This window comes from Halichoerus grypus, chromosome 12 (genome assembly GCF_964656455.1).
Source record: "Halichoerus grypus chromosome 12, mHalGry1.hap1.1, whole genome shotgun sequence".
Classification (NCBI taxonomy): Eukaryota; Metazoa; Chordata; class Mammalia; order Carnivora; family Phocidae; genus Halichoerus; species Halichoerus grypus.
Genome location: NC_135723.1, coordinates 11,246,004 through 11,264,658, shown reverse-complemented (window position 1 = coordinate 11,264,658; position 18,655 = coordinate 11,246,004). Strand labels below are relative to the sequence as shown.

The 18,655-nt window shown below is 45.1% G+C and overlaps 1 protein-coding gene across 3 annotated transcripts in view; it reads right to left on the bottom strand.

The window, feature by feature from the left end:
• GLI3 (GLI family zinc finger 3) overlaps positions 1–18,655 on the bottom strand; it is a 286,929-nt gene that overhangs the window by 13,035 nt on the left and 255,239 nt on the right. For all 3 annotated transcript variants that reach the window (XM_078059967.1, XM_078059968.1, XM_078059969.1), the window contains exons 11-12: positions 5,313–5,462; positions 4,028–4,192 (exon numbers count right to left, since the gene is read on the bottom strand). In XM_078059967.1, coding sequence (XP_077916093.1) covers positions 4,028–4,192; positions 5,313–5,462 — 315 coding nt within the window. The remainder of the gene's footprint in view (positions 1–4,027; positions 4,193–5,312; positions 5,463–18,655) is intronic.

Genomic DNA, 18,655 nt, shown 5'->3' with positions numbered 1-18,655 from the left:
AGAAGGAAGGGAAAAATGGAGGGGTGGGAATTGGAGGGAGAGATGAACCGTGAGAGACTATGGACCTGAGAAACAAACAGGGTTTTAGAGGGGAGGGGGGAGGGGGGATTGGTTAGCCCGGTGATGGGTATTAAGGAGGGCACGTACTGCATGGAGCACTGGGTGTTATACGAAAACAATGGATCGTGGATCACCACATCAAAAACCAATGATGTATTGTATGGTGACTAACATAACATAATAAAATTAAAAAAAAAAAAATAAAATAAAATAAAATTTGTTAATCATGAAAAAAAAAAAAAAAAGAATATGTATCTGTGTAGACCAGAAGATGAGCTATTAGGTAAGCGATAGTTATAAAAAGCATGATTAGTATAATGTACCCATTATATTAAAAAAAGATGTCCTGTCTTATAGAATGTATGTGTCTAAAAGATGCTTTTTCACTAAAAGCCCAAGAACAGACTGAGTGCTACATAAAATGATGAAATGCCCTAATGTAGTGAAGACTCCGAAAATTATCCCGAGAGACTTCACCTCCAAATTTGAGATTCTTTTGGGGGAGAATTGATTCCCATTAACTATGAATTACTTCTATTCAGGGGCTGGTGTGATTTGCAGCACATATATAATGAAACGAGCGCATTGACTTCTATGCATTAGGGACAGAAGAATGGCTCCAGCAATGAGTGCTATTACCTTACGGCGTCCTGACATCGGCCCAACGCCGGCTCACCACGCTGCCATGATGGACTGTTCTATCAGCGGGCACGCCGGGATGCATGGCGCAGGTGTCAGGGGCAGGGGGCAGGGGGGCGCGGGGAGAGAGCCGGGCCGGCATTACATGCCTGAGGAGCTACTCTTCCCATAAGTATATGCACGTGTATACCCTGGGTTAGCTTGGAAAGGGGGACACAGATAGAGATGGAAAGTCTTTGCTTGCCATCAGTGACTGAAATGAAATATAAGTGTATGCAGGGATAATAAATGTTGTCAGTCTCACCGAGCTCCCTGTGTCTCCCGTCCTAGACGTTCAACTTTTGCCACGGTTGTTTCCTTTTTGACTCACTCAACTGAAAGGTACTTCGTGAAAGTAATTGCCGTGTTTTTTACTTGACTTTGTAGCATTTATCCAACTAAATTTTTCAATAAACGTTTAATGGTCCTCACTATAGGCAAGACTCATATACTGCAGGATTTAATGTCCAGGGTTACAAAATGTGCAGGAAAAGTAAGACAGCATGTAATTATCACCAGGCCCAAGTATGAATGCCACAGAAGGATGTGGATGGAGGACAATCATGTTTTAGTTGGGATGATTGTGGGGAGCATCGGTTACTACGTTTTTATATCTGGGTATAACACCCCGCTCGTGGGGTCTGCGGGTGAAGTAAGACGATATATGAAATGCTCATCACGATGTGTTTGTGGCACAGAGTAATTACTCAGTGAACCAAACTTTATTAGGAGGAGGCTCTGTAGCTGGGTCCTGAAAGTAGACCAAAATTCTGAGGGATAAAAATGAAGGTAAGAGGATGTGAAAGGAAAGCCACGGTCCAGAGGCAGGACCGCTTAACGCATGCGGGTGTGGCTGTCCCGTTCCACTCATGGCCACAGAGGTCAGAGGTCAAGCCTGGAAGGGCAGGCTTGGGCCGGGTGCCAGCAGGTGCAAGCCGAGAGAGTCTAAACTTTCCCTCTAGGAAAGAGGAAGCCACTGGAATGTTCTGGAAAGGGAGATACAACTGAGTCAGAGCTCAAGGATACTTGCCTAGTGTGGCTTTGGGGGGACATGAGCTGTGTGGTCTAGAGTCGGGATCCCTGGCAGGGGCCACTGCTATGGCCCCAAATGGGTGAGGCAGCCTAAGGGTGCAGGAGGAAGGCCAGACTGGCTTCCTGAGCAGGAATGACGCCCCTCCTGTTCAAGTCCATGGTATTCTGTTCTACACCCACAACAGCAAAGCGTGCGCCACCTAACTAGCTATCGATATTTGTTTAGGGAATGAATGAAAGTACAAATAAATGAGAGCAAATAAATGAAAGAAGATACCTAGATTTATCTAGGACCGGCTCATGACACAAATCTAGATTCTTAATTTTGGTGGATGTGAAGCCGTCCATCATTTATACGGAGGGCCAAAGCCTTGCGTGGTCAAGGTGGTTAACTTATTTTAGATACACTGCTCAACCCTGGCGAAAGATATGATTGAACAGGATAACTTTTAATCTCATAATGGATAAACGCTCCCATGGCGCTACACTCTTGACCTCACGGAAGTGGACAAGCTCAACTCTAATGCATTTAAGCAAAGCAAACAGCTATGCACATAATTTAAGTCCTTAAGAAAGATAAAAAGCTGAGTAAGTATGTGTGTATATGTTCACTGCTAATCCTAACACACCCACTGCCCCAATTTCTCCACAATAACAGGAGGGAAACTTGTCCTAAAATCTATAGGAATGAATACCTTCTAAATTTCTAGAGTGCAGTTAAATATATCAATTTAATTCTAACTTAATCGAATCCCCTAAAACATTTTAAATTGAGATATAATCCACATACCATAAAAAGAACCCTTTTAAGTTGCACAATTCAGTGGCATTTAGTACATCCACAATCTCGTGCAACTATCACCATTTATCAATCAAATTCCAGAATATTTCCAACATCTTCCAAAGAAATCCTGTATCTATTAGCAGTCACCCCCTATTCCCTTCCCTCAGCCTCTGGCAACCACTGATCTGCTTTCCGTCTCTACGGATTCACCTAGACTCCCTAAAACTTTGCACAAAACAAGAACAGCAGATTACATAGCAACCACTACATGTAGTAAAGGCGTTTTTGACATAAAAAAAATGGAGATGTGGCAACTCCCCTAAAGCATCCTCCAACAGCTGATTAGTAATAAGAGACTCCAAATGACGTAAGTCTCCTTATTCTGCCATGACCCTTTCAAAAAGAGTCTGTACGTGTGAACCTGCATGTATGAGCTGAAGAGTGAGTGTGGTGTTTTTAAGAAAAGTGTGGCTCATCCCATTAAAGATGTGTTTGCTCTGTCCTGTAAGCTGAAGGGACACTTGGAGAGGACCTTACAGCCAATGGTCCCTGAGCTACTGAGCCAGGTCATGTGCTCCTTCTCTCACATTGTCGAGCAAACTGATGACCTCCTTAGTGGGGCAGAACTATGTCTCATGTTAACAAATTCTGGCTCAATATCCCATTTCTATGCAAAAGGCGGGGAACCTTTTTGTTAATCTCTGGATTCATTCAAGAGAAGGTTTCAGAGGAGCCAGAACTTTGCGCTAGACCTTCTTCAAAGAGAAGTTGGAGGCCTTCGGGCAGACATGCATTAAAACCCAGGCAAAATAATTTGAAACCACTTTCATTCTTCAGGCTGCTCTGAAATTCTGGGGGGATGACTATGGACAAACCACAACACGACAGGAACCACCCACCAACCTTGAAGCTTTATCCAATATGCGATCTTAAATGACTGACTAGAAACCATTCTGGATTTCTGAGAATAGCTCAAGAGCCTTTGGAATTTAGAATGCCTGGAAATCATGTTTGGCCACGGCTGGCTGCCCTGTAAAGATCTTTTTGGCCAGAACGCATTTGAAGATACCACCTGGAGAAAGCAAGGAAAAGTGGCCGTCTATCCTTGCTGCTCACGGGGTCGTCCTCTGCAGGGATTCATGCTATTCCAGGCAGAGCAAGTGGGTGGAATGCCAAAGTTAAATGCTCCTACTGTTTGACCAGTAGGTGGCAGTTCTGAACAAGGCGAAACTTGCTTGCCAGGGGTTTGAAGTTCCCTCTGGGTCTGCATTACTCACCAAACCAGGCCCCTTTGCAGCCAGCCCCATGGCCGAGGAGGCTCTAGGCCTTCACCTGCCCCCTCAGCGCCCAGTCCTGCTGGGCCAAGAGGAAATGAGACGGAATGGTCCTTGTCTCCAAGTGCATTGCCCGTGAGGGCTCTTTGTTTCCACCCTGAGCTCGGGGCCCAAACAGTGTCTCGTGGGGGAGCCTCACCTCATTGGAATGCGTCCTGTTTTGGTGCTTGGCGCGATCGGAGGCATTCGAGAAAGCCTTGTTGCAGCCTTCGTGCTCACAGACGTACGGTTTCTCTCCAGTGTGAGATCTCAAGTGCGTTTTCAAGTTTTCTAGTCTCGAGTAGGCCTTTGTGCAACCTTCAAACTGAGGACACAGGTAAATCTGCATTACCCCACACAATAACGGCTTATGCCTCACACTCCCTCAAAACTGATGAAAGACTGACATTTCGAGGGTCAGCAGCTTTTCAAAACCGAGGAACAAAAGTCTACTAAACTCTGCATTTATTGGGATTCAGATGGGGCTCAGTGCAGTTCAAGAGACAGCATTTTCAGGGCTACTAAAAAGTCCTGGAGGTTTTTTTTGTTTTTTTTTTTTCTTTTTTTTTAATAGACCACTCAATGTGGACAATGGGTTTCATTATCTGCTCATTGATCTCCTCAAGTTCCCACTGATTTTAGATTCAGCACAAAGTTCACTAATATGGCTTTGTGTCCATACAAAGGCATGGAATTTGATCGTGTTTGTAAAGGGCCTTTAAGATGTAAAGCACAGGGCTGAGCAGTGCCCAGTGAGCCTGGAGGCACCTCGGTGAAAGGAGGCTTAGTCCCAGCCCTCTTGTGGGTCTACACAGGGCCATGGGGATGGACTAGGAAGGCAAAGGAAAACTCTGAAGTCACGTGGGTTCTGTTTTTAAAAGTGAGCTTAAGGGTTTCAAGTCAAAGCTGGCACCTCCCTCTGCCCTCCGGGTCCTCCCGCGTGATGGGCATTAGTGCTAGGGCAGGATGCTGGCCACACGCTCATGCCCAGTGCCCACCAGTGCATCCCAGCTGCCGCCCGCCCGCCTGCCAGTCTGCTGTCCAATGTGGGAGCCACGTGCCACCAGAGGCTGTTGATATTTACATTTTTAAAAAATGAAATTACAAAAATCAGTTCCTTGGTTGCTCTGGCCAGGTGTCCAAAGCACCCGAGGGGCACACGTGGCCTCCGGCTACCTCGTCGGACAGGGCAAGTCAGAGCGCTTCCGCCGTCCCCCGAAGTGTGGTTGTCAGGGCTCCTTCTCCACTTCTGGCCTCCCCCCCATCCCAGAACACCCTCTCAGCACTCCGGGCATTCATCACAGGCCCCGGCTCCTCCCGCCGCCTGGCCGGGTCCAGCCGCACAGCGTGCAGACGCCCCGCCCCCCGCGGGGGAACCCGAACCCCAGCCCGACACGCGCCCCTGCCGGGTGGCCCCCCGCCCGCAGCCCGTGCCGCACACTCACAGTGCATTTGTGAGGCTTCTCCCCCGTGTGCCTCCTCATGTGCACCACCAGCATGTACTGCGCTTTGAAGGGCTTCTGCTCTCTCGAGCAATCCAACCACCGGCACACGAATTCCTTCTTCTCGCCGTGAATATGGTCGTTATTTATATGCTGGGGTGGGGAAAAAGAAAGGGAAAGTGCGTGGGAATGCAGGACTCATTTCTGAAGGTGACAGAAGGGAGGGCAAGAAGTGCCCCAACCCTCAGCCCTAAGGAACATAGGATCACTTTATATACAGATGATCTTTTTTTTTTTTTTGGTATGTTTCTTAAGTAAATTTGCTCTTAGTAACCCTGAATGTAAATTTCCTAACCAGCAGGAGTGGTGCTATTTGGAGGAGGCCTGGTGGCCCAGAAAAGGTACCGCACACGGCCTCTGAAGAGGGGAGCTGTGAAATGGGGTGAGCCCATGCGCCCTCGCTGGGCCTCCCCCTTTTTCACCTGCCGAGTGGGGGTCAAGGTCAACAGAGCACAGGGGAACTCCCCAGCTCCCACGGCTCTGGGCCTCGGGTTAGCGCTGCGGCTGAGATCTCAGGAAGGGAACACACACACACACACACACACGTGTGCACGCACACACGTCATTCTGTGACAGGAGCACCAAAAACCGAAGCGCTTTCTCAAACTACACGTTAGTTCCAATTAGTGGGATTTTTTTCTTCGATGAATCACAGACAAATAAACCAAATACTGAAGAGAACCAGGAGACCAAAGAAATGCTATCGTCTCTGGATCGTAGCCTTCTTGATGTACAAAACACAGGGATGGCTCACCTAGGCTCCAAGGTTCCTTTCCAGCTCTATAGAACTCTCTTAACTTCATTTGTAAAACAAAGATGAATTTCCCTGAATGCCTCATTAATTCAGTTTTAGAACCATTTTTTATATAGTTCCTTGGGGTCATATCTCAAGGGTCCTACAACCGGAAGACACAAAGAACCCTACAGAAACACCCAAGGAAGAGAAGGTTCTCACCTTGGATCAAATTTAAGTCAGTTTAAGTAAGACGATTATGTGATTTAAATGTCCATTTAATTACTGAGGAAATCAATGTCCTGGGTGGATCCTGTTGGTTTTATTCTCTGGTTACCCCACATTCTGTTTGCCTTAATGTAAGATTCTTGCAAGGACTTTCTCAACGTACATAAAAACACACCACAAATGAACCTGTTCAATGAGAGAAAGCCCCCTTCAGATTCCATGCACTGCGAGATCATGACAGAACGTTTAATTACTTTCTTGCTTAGGCTCTGACTCCTGAGTGAGTGGTCTCTGGGGGCCCCGCGGGTAAGATTCCACCCTCAGCCGGCCTTGTCCGGTTCCTCTAGGAGGGGGCCTGCCGCGGCAGGAAAAAGTGACGTGTGTTCTGCTTCCTGGACTTGAACACTGGGTGAGGGCAGAGAAAGGTAGTTGCTATGAACTCCCCGCTCCTCAAGCAGCTCCTGCCGATCACACGAATCCATCCCATAAAAACTGCTCTTGGTTCACTTTTCCCCAAGCTACTGGAAATAAGCTCCTTGGATTGATGGACATGAAAGAACAAAGAGAAAGGATGGGAAGGAGGAAGGAGGAGGGAGGCAGGCGGAGCTGGAAAACGGAGTTAGAACTCGCGCTGAGTCTACTCCTAGAGGACAGGACCCACAGCTTCTAGCTTCATAGTCTCAGCAACTGGCCGGGGGTCCCTGGCACCTGGCAGGTCCTCAGTAAATATTTTGCTGAATTGATTGGACTCATGTGGCAAACTGAACTTTCACTGGACAAAAGAGATTGAACTTGATGCTTCTGCTTATCTTAACTTAGCTTCATTTCACCTAGTGTCCATACAATATGATTTTAATGTAATGTGTTTGATCACTTTAAGATGATACACTATCAAGAAGTCAAAAGGATGTGAATGATATCCAAACATGAATCCTACCTTGCTGGGTTGAATAAGGGAACACTGGGTGAGTGTACTCTTTTTGTTCTGCACACACACTTCCTGAACAGAACTGAGTGCTTGTTATCTAAGATCCCCAGGTCTCCAAGAGGAGACAGTGGGATTATCAGAGTATGAGCTAGAATATCTAGAGTTTTCTGAGGGGATGTTGCATTGAGCCGAGTCTCAAGTTTTCTAGAAACACTTTTTCTCATCAGTTAATAAATGCTTACTGTACATTACGTGATTGCAACACCCCATTCATCTGTCCTGCATTTACTCGTGCATACTGAGGTGTACTCCATACCAAGCCCCATGCTGGGGAACCAGACAGACATGCTTCCTGCCCTAAGAAAATGATAGTCTACCGGAGCCAAGCAGATAATGTCTTAAATTACTATACAATTATAGTTGTGATCAGTGTTGTGAAAGGAAGTAAGAGGGTTTTCTAAAAATAATTAATAGGGGGTCTCAAATCCGTGTGACGCACCGAAGAGGAGGGTTAGCTTCTTCAGTGAAGGGGCATTTATGGTAGGGCCAAAGTGATGCGTGGAGACCTGCCAGATGTGCAGATAAGAGACAGTGTGGGGAGAAAGGGTCACCATCGCAGAAAAGCGAGACCAATGGGACAGAACAGGGTGAGGACCATGTGTGGTACGTAAAGAACACGCATGGCAGGAGAGGGTGGGTCTAGCAGACCCAGGAGGCATCCAACATGGCCACGCCCTGGTGCGGTAAGAAGGCATGAGTTTCCACGGGCTGGGTGGATGCCACCAACACCCCACCAGTCCCCTCAGGTGCATGCCTGGCCAGAATAGCGATGGAAGGCTCCGAAGCAGAGGTTGAAACTGGCTGGCTGGCCAAGTCCTAGAAGCTGCCTACCGAGGTGTGGAGGGACCCACTACTAAGCTGGAGGAGGGAGTGGACAAGAAGCTGATGAGAGAGCAGTAACTGAAAGATCCCATTTCCTATTTATACCTCACCAACTCTCGTCGCCCTTGGCCTCTGGGACAATGTCTGAAAATTCCAGGGCCGGGAATCGCATGCCGATCAGCCAGCCGATCTGCACGTGGGGAGGGACAAGGAAGAACCTTCGCTAGGCAGTAGGAGCAACCTCACTTTCAGAAAGGTTAGCGTCTGGGGGGTCTTCCCTCTCGGACCCCGTACAGGAGACCTGAGTAATGTCTAATAGGCTTTTGTAATTTTCTGAAACTGCTCTTAAGTGCAAACTTGGATTGAGACCACAAGTTATTTTTCTTGAAATGAGATTCTACCACCTTGGCCGGTGGGGACGGGGTCCAAGTGCTGAGCACGGGATGTAATCAATTACTCTAAAGAAATACGAAGACATCTTTCTGCCTACTTGGGTAGTTCAAATGCATTTTAGGCTGAACGCATTTCCTGACTCTAGATTTCAAGTGAAAAAAATAATTCTAAGAAATACATTTTACATGTCCATGTGTCCTAAACATTTACTTTTCTTTCACAAGCTGCTTGACCTCTGCAGCGAGGCAGACTCTACACTCCAGGGGAAAGAACGTGCGGTGGGCATTGGAAGATGCCTCCCAGACCAACTTCTGATGAGCTCTGTATCTCTGGACAGGTCAGTTCTCCTACTTGAACCTTAATTTTCTCATCTGTTAAATCCCAGTGATGAACTAGATCGGGTGTCGGCAAACTTTCTCTGTAAAAAGCCAGACAGGAACTACTTTAGGCTTTGCTGGCCAAAAGGTCGTAGGTACTCAAACTCTGCCACTGTTTTAGGTGAACGGCCATAGACAATGTGTAAATGAATGGGTGCAGCTGTTTACCTTTGACTTTATCTTTGACGCTGAACATTTCACGTGTCAAGAAACAGTCTTAAAAATTTTTTTTCAACCATTTAAAACTGAAAGAACCATTTCTTCCCTCATGGGCTGTGCAAAAGCAAGCAGGGGGTCAGAGCTGGACTGTGGGCCATCAGTTTGCTCATCCCTGACTAAGCGATTTCAGTTTCCTTCTTGGGCTAGCAGAGCCCATGATGTTCTTGGTCAGGCTTGTCAAGCCTGAGGAAGTGAAATTAGAGGGAGGGAGGTGTCAGTGCTAGGGAAAAGACAAAATCCACAGGAAGGAAAAAAAGTCAGGATCCTAGGCTAAACAAGGGGAGGGAGGGAGGCCAGACAGACTCCCCCTGCTCTGTGCTCCTAGGACCCGGTGGATCTTGCTCACCCAAATCCCCAGGTAGCTAAGAAGACTACACGCAGCGAATTCTTAGCATTCCACCGACAGAATGCTCCCGCATGAAGCTGGCCTGAAATTCAATGGGCATGTGTTTATTTGTGGTTTCATTGAACATTTGACTTCCTAGCAATGAAACGTTAATCAAATATATAAATAATTTAATTGGAGGGAAAATAATGCATGATTAAAGTCCAAACTAATCCAACACAAAGACATGCAATTTGCCAGTGGCGCAAGTTCCAGAAAGAGATAGATGGCGTAAATTACAGTGCCGTGTGCCAACTCCCTCGGCTCGGCTGCTCGGAACTCTCCCCATCAGGACAACCAGGACAGGGACACCAGGACCGCACTGCACCACCACCCCACCCCATCCTGCTTCTGCAGGATTCCATCTTCCAAGCAGGACTGGAAGCATCTGCCTCAGGAAACTGATGGCTCTTGGAACAAGTAAATCTCTCAGGCACCCACAGCAAACCAACAAAGTTGCTGTGTCCCCAGTGGGACGTGTCTGCAGCCAGGTGAGCCAAGACCCCGCATTCCCATCCCTTCTGCTCCCCGCGGCGCCCCGGGGACACAGGGAGGAGGGAGAAGCCTCTCTGTCGGCCTGGCCTGGCCATCGAGGCAGCCTGGGAGCCTTCGGTGCTGTGGGCAGAAAGACCTGAAGGAAAATGGGGGAGAGGCAGCTTTTCTGTCACGGACAGCAAAATGGATGCTACAATGGCCTTCGCTAAGCTAATGAGAATCATTCTTCTTGCATTGTTATTTTGCTCCCAGGAAAGAACACGTAGTTCTTCCTCAGTCTAACTGCGAACCCTTTGGATGAAGTGCATTCGTGTGCGGTCTATCGGTCCCCATTGTTGGTGGCCCTCCAAATAAAGCTGCTAGTCAAGCGGTTCAGGAACCTGGGAAGCACCCTTCTGCTTGCTCTCTGTCTCCCTCGCCTTCGGCCAGATTCCCCGTTGATTCCCACCCAGAAAGCGCAAGTTTTCACGATGGGTAAGCACCCTCCATCGAGGCAACTTCCTCAGAGGAGAAGCGACGGTAGGGCTTGAGGGGAGCGTGGAAGCTTCGCACACACATCCCCGTGCAAACTCAGTTCGAGGGGAGCGTGGAAGCTTAGCAGGTACATCCCCGTGCAAAATCAGCTTGAGGGGAGCGTGGAAGCTTCACACACACATCCCCGTGCAAACTCCACTCGAGGGGAGTGAGGAAGCTTCGCACACACATCCCCTTGCAAACTCCGCTCAAGGGCAGCACGCTGATCAGTAGACAAACGCCCTGCTGATCAAGGTCAGTGCACTCCTAAAACCAGACAGCTCCTTCCCATGCAGAAGGTGAATTCCTCCCGCTGTTGTAATGAAAATATTACCATTGAGCACACCTAAAATCAGGGAAGGCAGGACACGTAAAACTTTAGACTCAGCCCTCGCCATGATCTTCCTACGCCTCCCCTGTGCATAAGCATTACACACCTGTCTTTCTGTCCGTTCCTACTGTTTCTCAGGTAACACAGGATTTTGTCACCAATTTGTAAGTTTTCTACAAAGTACACTGACAAGTTTTTCACAGCAGGAGGTACAAAGAGCATGGTCTTCAGTAGCATGGTGCTCAAGGAAATATGATCTGTCTCCACACAAACACCCATGTGCATATGTACACACAAACACATACATGTCCGCACACACATACACAGTGCTACTGCTTTGACAGAAGAGAAAATAAAGACTGGGAGAGTAATGTATTTTGTATATGAATGCTCAACACATTGGGATCTGCATTATGGGCGTGAAGCCTACGGATGCTCGCTGGACCCTCAGTTTTATTTCTGACTCATCCCTTTGCTACATTTCTCTGTATCTCAACCCACAAACATGCCACTATTTGATGCCATTATTTTATTTTAAAACTGGAAGGAAATAAAACCGAAACCCTGCCTTCTCAGAAACTAGAAATGCTTGATGCTTTCTACATCTTTTCACACTGCTACCAGCTGAGCTCAGAAACCAGGCTCAAGTCAGTGAATATGTTTCGTAGAATTCAATAATTTGTAACTTTTAAGGATGTGCCGAGAGTGTATGTTAAGAAAGCATCCTATTTTAGCAGAGGATGGGATACAAGCAAGTAAACAATTTTAAATAAGCTCAATTTTCAATTTGTTTCTTGACTTTATATTATCAATTTATTACAGTTGATTCTTGGACAACACAGGAGTTGGGGTGCTGACACCGTGCACACCCAAAAATCTGCACGCACGTTTCCACTGCTCAAAAACTTAACTACTGTTAGCCTACTGTTGACCAGAAGCCTTACTGATAATATTAACAGTCAATTAACACATATATTGTATGTTATGTGTATTATACACTGTATTCTTTCAATAGAGTAAGCTGGAAAAAGAAAATGTTATTAAGAAAATCGTAAGGAAGAGAAAACACATTTACAGGGTTTTCCTGTATTTATCAAAAAAAAAAAAAAAAATCCACATGTAAGTGGACCCATGCAGTTCAAACCCACGTTCAAGAGTCACCGGCACTACCTCTTAGTAGTCCAGAGATATTTCTGTAAAAGAGAAAGAGGAAAAATACTTTATAAGGCATTAAAGCTTCATGTACATTAAAACTGATTTGAGAGAGAAACTGACATCGTTTGCCTATAAGAAACTATGCAAGAATCCTTCGAAACTTTCTGTCTGAAAGGAGGCATATGCCTTCTTTTATTTATTTATTTATTTATTTATTTGAGAGAGAACGAGAGACAGAGAGCATAAAAGTGGGGAGGGTCAGAGGGAGAAGCAGACTCCTCACTGAGCAGGGAGCCTGATGCGGGACTCGATCCCGGGACTCCAGGATCATGACTGGAGCCGAAGGCAGTTGCTCAACCAATTGAGCCACCCAGGTGCCCGGCATGTGCCTTCTTGTTGCAGGTATTTGATTCATGTGCCATATCTGAAAAGTTGTACAAGTTTCATGACACAGATTCTATTAGGGACACACTATGGATTCCTAACAGCTTCACTAGGCAGAAGTAGGAAAAAGCAGCAACCACTGACGATCAGGGCTGAAACAGGCCTTTTATCTCTATATGTGCTTTAATTTTAGATAAATAAAATAATTTAAAGGGTTTTGTTGGCACCATCAATCGTCCTAATAGTATTTACAATGTGATGCTTGCTGTGGGAGGGATTGCCCCGAAGACCCCCCAGCACAACTGCTTGAGTCCGTACTGGTTTATAAAATATCCAGGCACCTTTCAGTTTTCTGATACAACTCAAAAATTATACAGAAAAATATCAAAAGGACTCAAGACTTTGGGTACAAAACACCATTTTCTTTATAAAAATAAAATATTTGCTTCTTTCTGGTCTGTGAATATTAAGAATTAGGCAGAGATGAAAAGCAAAAATCTGCTTCCTGGTTAAGAAGGAATAAATAAATGGAGTCTCTCTGACAGGTAATCAAACCTTGTGTCTAGGTACAAATCAATAACAAAACTACTTTCTTTTCCATGTGTAAGAAAAGACAAAGTTCTCGGGCACCTGGGTGGCTCAGTTGGTTAAGCGACTGCCTTCGGCTCAGGTCATGATCCTGGAGTCCCTGGATCGAGTCCCGCATCGGGCTCCCTGCTCGGCGGGGAGTCTGCTTCTCCCTCTGACCCTCCCCCCTCTCATGTGTTCTCTCTCATTCTCTCTCTCTCAAATAAATAAATAAAATCTTAAAAAAAAAAAAAAAGACAAAGTTGTCTGAGAAGGTAAATGTCCGAACAGAGGGCTTCACAGTGTTGGATTTAGAGAATGGACGCTAACGCAGCAGCCCCCCTCGCCCCCCCGCCGTAGGCTGGACACACAGCTTCACTACAGTGGAGGCTCATCACGCTCCCGACACGCACCACCATGTGGGTGAGCTAAGTGAAGGAAGGCAGCCACCAAAGGACGCAGATTGTGTGATTCCATTTATACAAACGCCCAGAATAGGCAAGTCTATATAGAAGGGAGGTAAGACTAGTGGTTCCCTGTGGCTAAGAAAGTATTGGGAGGTGGGATTTCTTTTGGTGGTAATGAAAATGTTGTAAATTTGGTTGAAAGGATGGTTGCACAACTCTTGTGTATACACTGAGCTGTAGACCTTAAATGGGTGAATCACATGGTATATGAATTCGGGTTTCCGTAGTGCAGTGGTTATCATGTTCGCCTCACACGTGGTATATGAATTATATGTCAAGAAAGATGTTAACCCCTCATCACTCCCCCCAAAAAAGAGAGAACCATGAAAGTGTCCATTTGACCTTTGAACAACATGGGTTTGAACTGCGTGGGTCCACCTATATGCAGATTTTTTAGAGTACATTATTATAAATGTATTCTCTCTCCCTTATGACTTTCTAGCTTATTTTTTCTAGCTTATTTTATTGAAGAATACAGTAAATAATACATATACAACATATGTCCTAATCAACTATTTACATTATTGGTAAGAATTCCAGTCAATAGTAGGTTATTAGTAGTTTAGTTTTGGAAGAGTCAAAAGTTATACACAGATTTCCCACTGCATGGAAAGGTCAATGCTCCAACCCCCCATGTTGTTCAAGGGTTGACATATTTGGTGAGGGACTCTGGTGACAGAGGGGACAGTGGGGGGAGAAAGGAAAAGTGGGTGAAGAACAGGGAATAGCCAGGTTGGATCTGACTTTGCCCTGCATCCAGCCCTCAGACAGAGGTCAGCCCTAGCAAATGGTTTCTCATGGAAGGACAAGGGGGCACCTTAATCACAACTTCTACTATAGAACATACACTAACACACACACAAACACACACACACACATGATCCACAGACAGAGTTAAAGCAGAACATACTTCTATGACACAATATTTCCTGGTGGATTTCACACTGGACTCAGAGTTAACAACCTGACAACGTCACATAAATGACAATTTCTCCTTATATCCCTTCCTCATCTTTCAAGTTGTAGAGATGAATGGAAAGATGGACAACACTGAACTTTGTGCAGAGTTGGAAACAAAGCTAAAACAACATACGCTCATATTAGTTCAAGTGTGTGAAGCAAAACAGTGTATGATTTGAAAAAACTGGTATTTTCTAAGACATGATATAGTCTAAAATTTACTAAAACCTCATGGAAAATTCAAGTACAGTTAATTCAGAATCTGTAGTTTTGGTTTTGTTGTTACCTTGAATTATAAAATTACTAGGTGTAAGTCTAATTTGTGATATAATCTTTTTAAAGATTTTATTTATTTGAGAGCGAGAGAAAGAAAGAGAGAGAGAGAGCATGAGTAGGGCAGAGGGAGAAGCAGACTCCTCGCTGAGCCGGGAGCCCAATGCGGGGCTCGATCCCAGGACCCTGAGATCATGACGTGAGTCAAAGGCAGACGCCTAACCGACTGAGCCACCCAGGCGCCCCTAGCTTGGGGCAGAATTGACCTAGCCTGTGACTCCTCCCCCTCCAAAAGTGCATGTGGTACTGGTTCCAAATCATATACACATAGGAACAGTATGCTGACCTAATGTTAAGATGACCTCAAACATCAGGAAATTTTAGTTTTTGAGAAGAATTATAAAAAAGCAAAATGTAACCATTATATGGATTAATTTCCTTACACTAGTTCGGTAAAAAGAAAACATCCTCATTCTTGAAAGTGGGTTAAGGGCCTCTCATTCCTTGTAAGAAGTGTAAAAGTTCTCTTTCTCTTTCAGTTTTGTTCTCTGACTTCTAAATTATTTTACAAAACATCATTGTAACTCTTCTCTTTTAATAAGGTTCTCTTACAGTTTAATAAAGGTGTGTTTTCTTTAAAAAACAAAAAAACTGAGAACTTCTTTTCTGGAAGCGTCAGCATTTACATCCCACTGAGATTTTAAAAAGAGAGGTAAAGTGGCTTCATCACATCCTCCAAGCAATCTAAGACTGTTTACATCCTTTCTACAAATTACTGGGCTCACCATTTTATCTTATTCTTAAACATACCAACTTTTGTTTCAGTCAAAATAACAATAAAAACACAAACTCTTCTTAAGTAAAAGGACTGGGGGCCTAGTTACCAAAAACAAAGATACAAAGAGTTAAGCAAGTAAGGATTTCATAGCATCCGTTCTGGAAATAAGAAGCATGCTAACTGCAGAGTGGCAAGATAATCTTAGTTGTGTAATCACAGGATGAAATAGTTTGGAAAGCGAAATCTCCAGAACACTCCAAAACATTTTCTTTTTCGTCTTTTTGCAATGAGCCCATCCACCACATACAGCGAGCACCAAGGTTTCTGATCACACCACTAGGCCCAAAGACACAGTGAGAGCCAGGCTTCCCTGCTCCTCAACTGGCTTCAAATGGGAACAAGAGCAAGGCCGGAGGTCCAGCATAGGCGGCCACAAAATGCAACCTCTCCCAAAACCCAGATGAATTAGTCACTCATAGGAATGGATCATTTCTACGAATCCAGGATATCTGGAAAGCATTACCATCCACAGCAAGGGCACAGATCACCAAATTAAAGATTTCAGAAGCCAAACTGTGTCCTAGAGGATTAAAATCTTCCCACCTTGTGGGCTTGGATTTCTGCCATGAAGAGAAAAGAAAGTTAATGGGTAGTTTCTCTGTAGAATAATAATTCCTGCTAGTATTTACAGAGCAGCTATACTCTTCAACCCATTGTCAAAACAATTCTTTCTTTTGTGATAAAACTTTAAAAGGTAGGTTGGCTTGGTACAACAATATAAATACAATTATAACAGGACCCCTTGCACTCCTAATTTTAAGGTGACAAATGCTTGCACACACACACGCACACACACACCCCCCATGACTACTCTAAGTAGAACAAGGAAGATTCAATTTTAAAGTCTCCCTGAATGCAAAGGTAGATGCAAACGTTTCCTGTTTGAGATGACAGATATTAAGAGTTCCATTATCTAGAAGTATACAGAATTTTAGCCTTTAATTATTCCTTAATTTTTATGATCTTGGCAATCCCCATGGAGCCTGAGCATATAGACCCCGCTCTTTGTAAAGAGCCTGAATATACAATGTGGTTATGAGAAAATTTGAAATTCAAGAACAACATAAACAGAGACGAGTGACAGATGTGATCCGTCTTGAATGGGTGGGCTCTGTCTGTCTTCACCGCCCTTTATAAAAGTGACCTCACTCCCTCTATACTCCCAAAGGCTGATCCAGAACATCATAACAATCAGCCTTTAAGCTCGTGTAGTCTTACAAGTTTTTAAATCATTCTGATGACTAAAATACTTGTTAAAATAATAACAGATAAAATAAAATGTATCTGAATTTCAAATGATAATTTATTTTTGGAGAAATTTATTTGGAGAAAATAATTTATTTTATTTTGGAGAAAAGTCAAGAGTCTTTTTCCCGGGACCCTTTGAAGATACGAGGTAGCAGAGTTATGCTGATGCTAGTCCAGGCCAATCCTCATCCCCAAGGGTTTCTGCCCATTAGGGCTAGGGGAGGTTCCTGCCTGGAAAGCGCTAGGAGTCTTCCTTCAGAGTCAAAAGGAGGTTAGGTGAGTGTGTGTGTACGTGTGTAAAGAAGGGTCCGGGGCCGCTAATGACGCAAACCCGGTCAAATCTCAAGAGCTATTGGAAGAAAGGAAGAAGGCAGGCAAGCAGGCAAAATTATCCACTTGGAAATCTGCCCACATGTCCCCGCTGAGCTGACTCATTCATTCACTATTAACTCAATGCTTATTTATGATATCACAGTTACTGTGCTAAACTCTGAAGAGGCAAGACTGAGTAAGACATGTCCACTGGATGTCGTCCAAGATTGGCTGTAGGAATGCGGAAAGGGGTACTGTTTAAAAATCAGCTTTCACCTCATGGACACCTCTGCAATGAAAAAAGCAAGCTACCCCCAAAAATGCATGACTTTCTTCCTCTCTCATGGTTCCACGTCACAAGAAAGCTAGCAGCCAGTGCCCAGGGCTTTCCTGGCTTTATCTCCCCAAAACAGGACAGAGAAGAAGCCCCAGGACATCCCCATTTTAGCAAGCTTTTCAACGTGTGGAACTATTCTGCTGCTTTTCAACGAACTCAAGTTGAAGTCCCCCTTCAAAACACCTTCATCCCTGATTGCCGGCACATGTAAGAATATCAGAATAAAATATCCTATACAACATGGGCACACACGAATTAGTCCACGTGTAGATGACAATTTTCTTTACCAAGTTAGTATCAAGGCATAGAGTTTATAGAAAACAAACAAACAAACAAAAAACCATTGGCCCAGACATCAGGATATAGGAATTCATTCATTTGTATTTTGGGGGCAAAAGGAATGTGAGTAAGGCAGGGGCACTGTGTCTGAGATGATATTTTACCATTTTATTTACTTATTTTTTTAAAGATTTTTTATTTATTCATTAGAGAGACAGAGAGCACACGAGCAGGGAGCAGCAGAGGGAGAGGGAGAAGCAGACTCCCCGCTGAGCAGGGAGCCCAACGTGGGGCTCGATCCCAGGACCCTGAGGTCACGACCTGAGCTAAAGGCAGACATTTAACCCACTGAACCACCCAGGCGCCTCGAAGATGCTATTTTAAATTGGGTGAATGGGAAACAAGTAGTTTAAAGAAAATGGGATAGGGGACAGAGTGAAGTCAGGGAAGGCTTCACAAGCAGGTACATGAGTTGAATCCAGAATAAAGAGAGGGAACCTGACCCAGAGAACAGTGTATCCTAGAGGAGGGACTAGAGCTACAGAGGTCCAGGGTCAAGGAAGAACATGATGTGTGGGCAAATGCCACCCAGTGTGGGGTGAGGGTGAGGGTGCGTGTGCACACTTACATACTACAGCAGGGGTGAACGAGGGAGCAGGGAGGGCGCCCTGCCCTAGTACCTTGGCTGCAGCGAAACCACGAGGGGTGCTGAATGCTCGAAGGAACCTACATTATGCCCCCGGCAACCAAGAAGACGATGGAGAGAAAGGGCTAGATGGAGAGACAATTTGGGATAGTTTGTGGATGGTGAATCAGAGAGAGGAGTAATAGGTGATACGGAAGTTTCTGGCTTGAAAGATTCAGAGGGAATTTGTGAGATTGGGTGTCTGTTTGGGACACGGCATTTTGGAAGTGCCCCCAGGACATCTCCATAAGGAGAAACAACAGAGAAGACACATCTGAAGAATTAGGGATCTAGGAG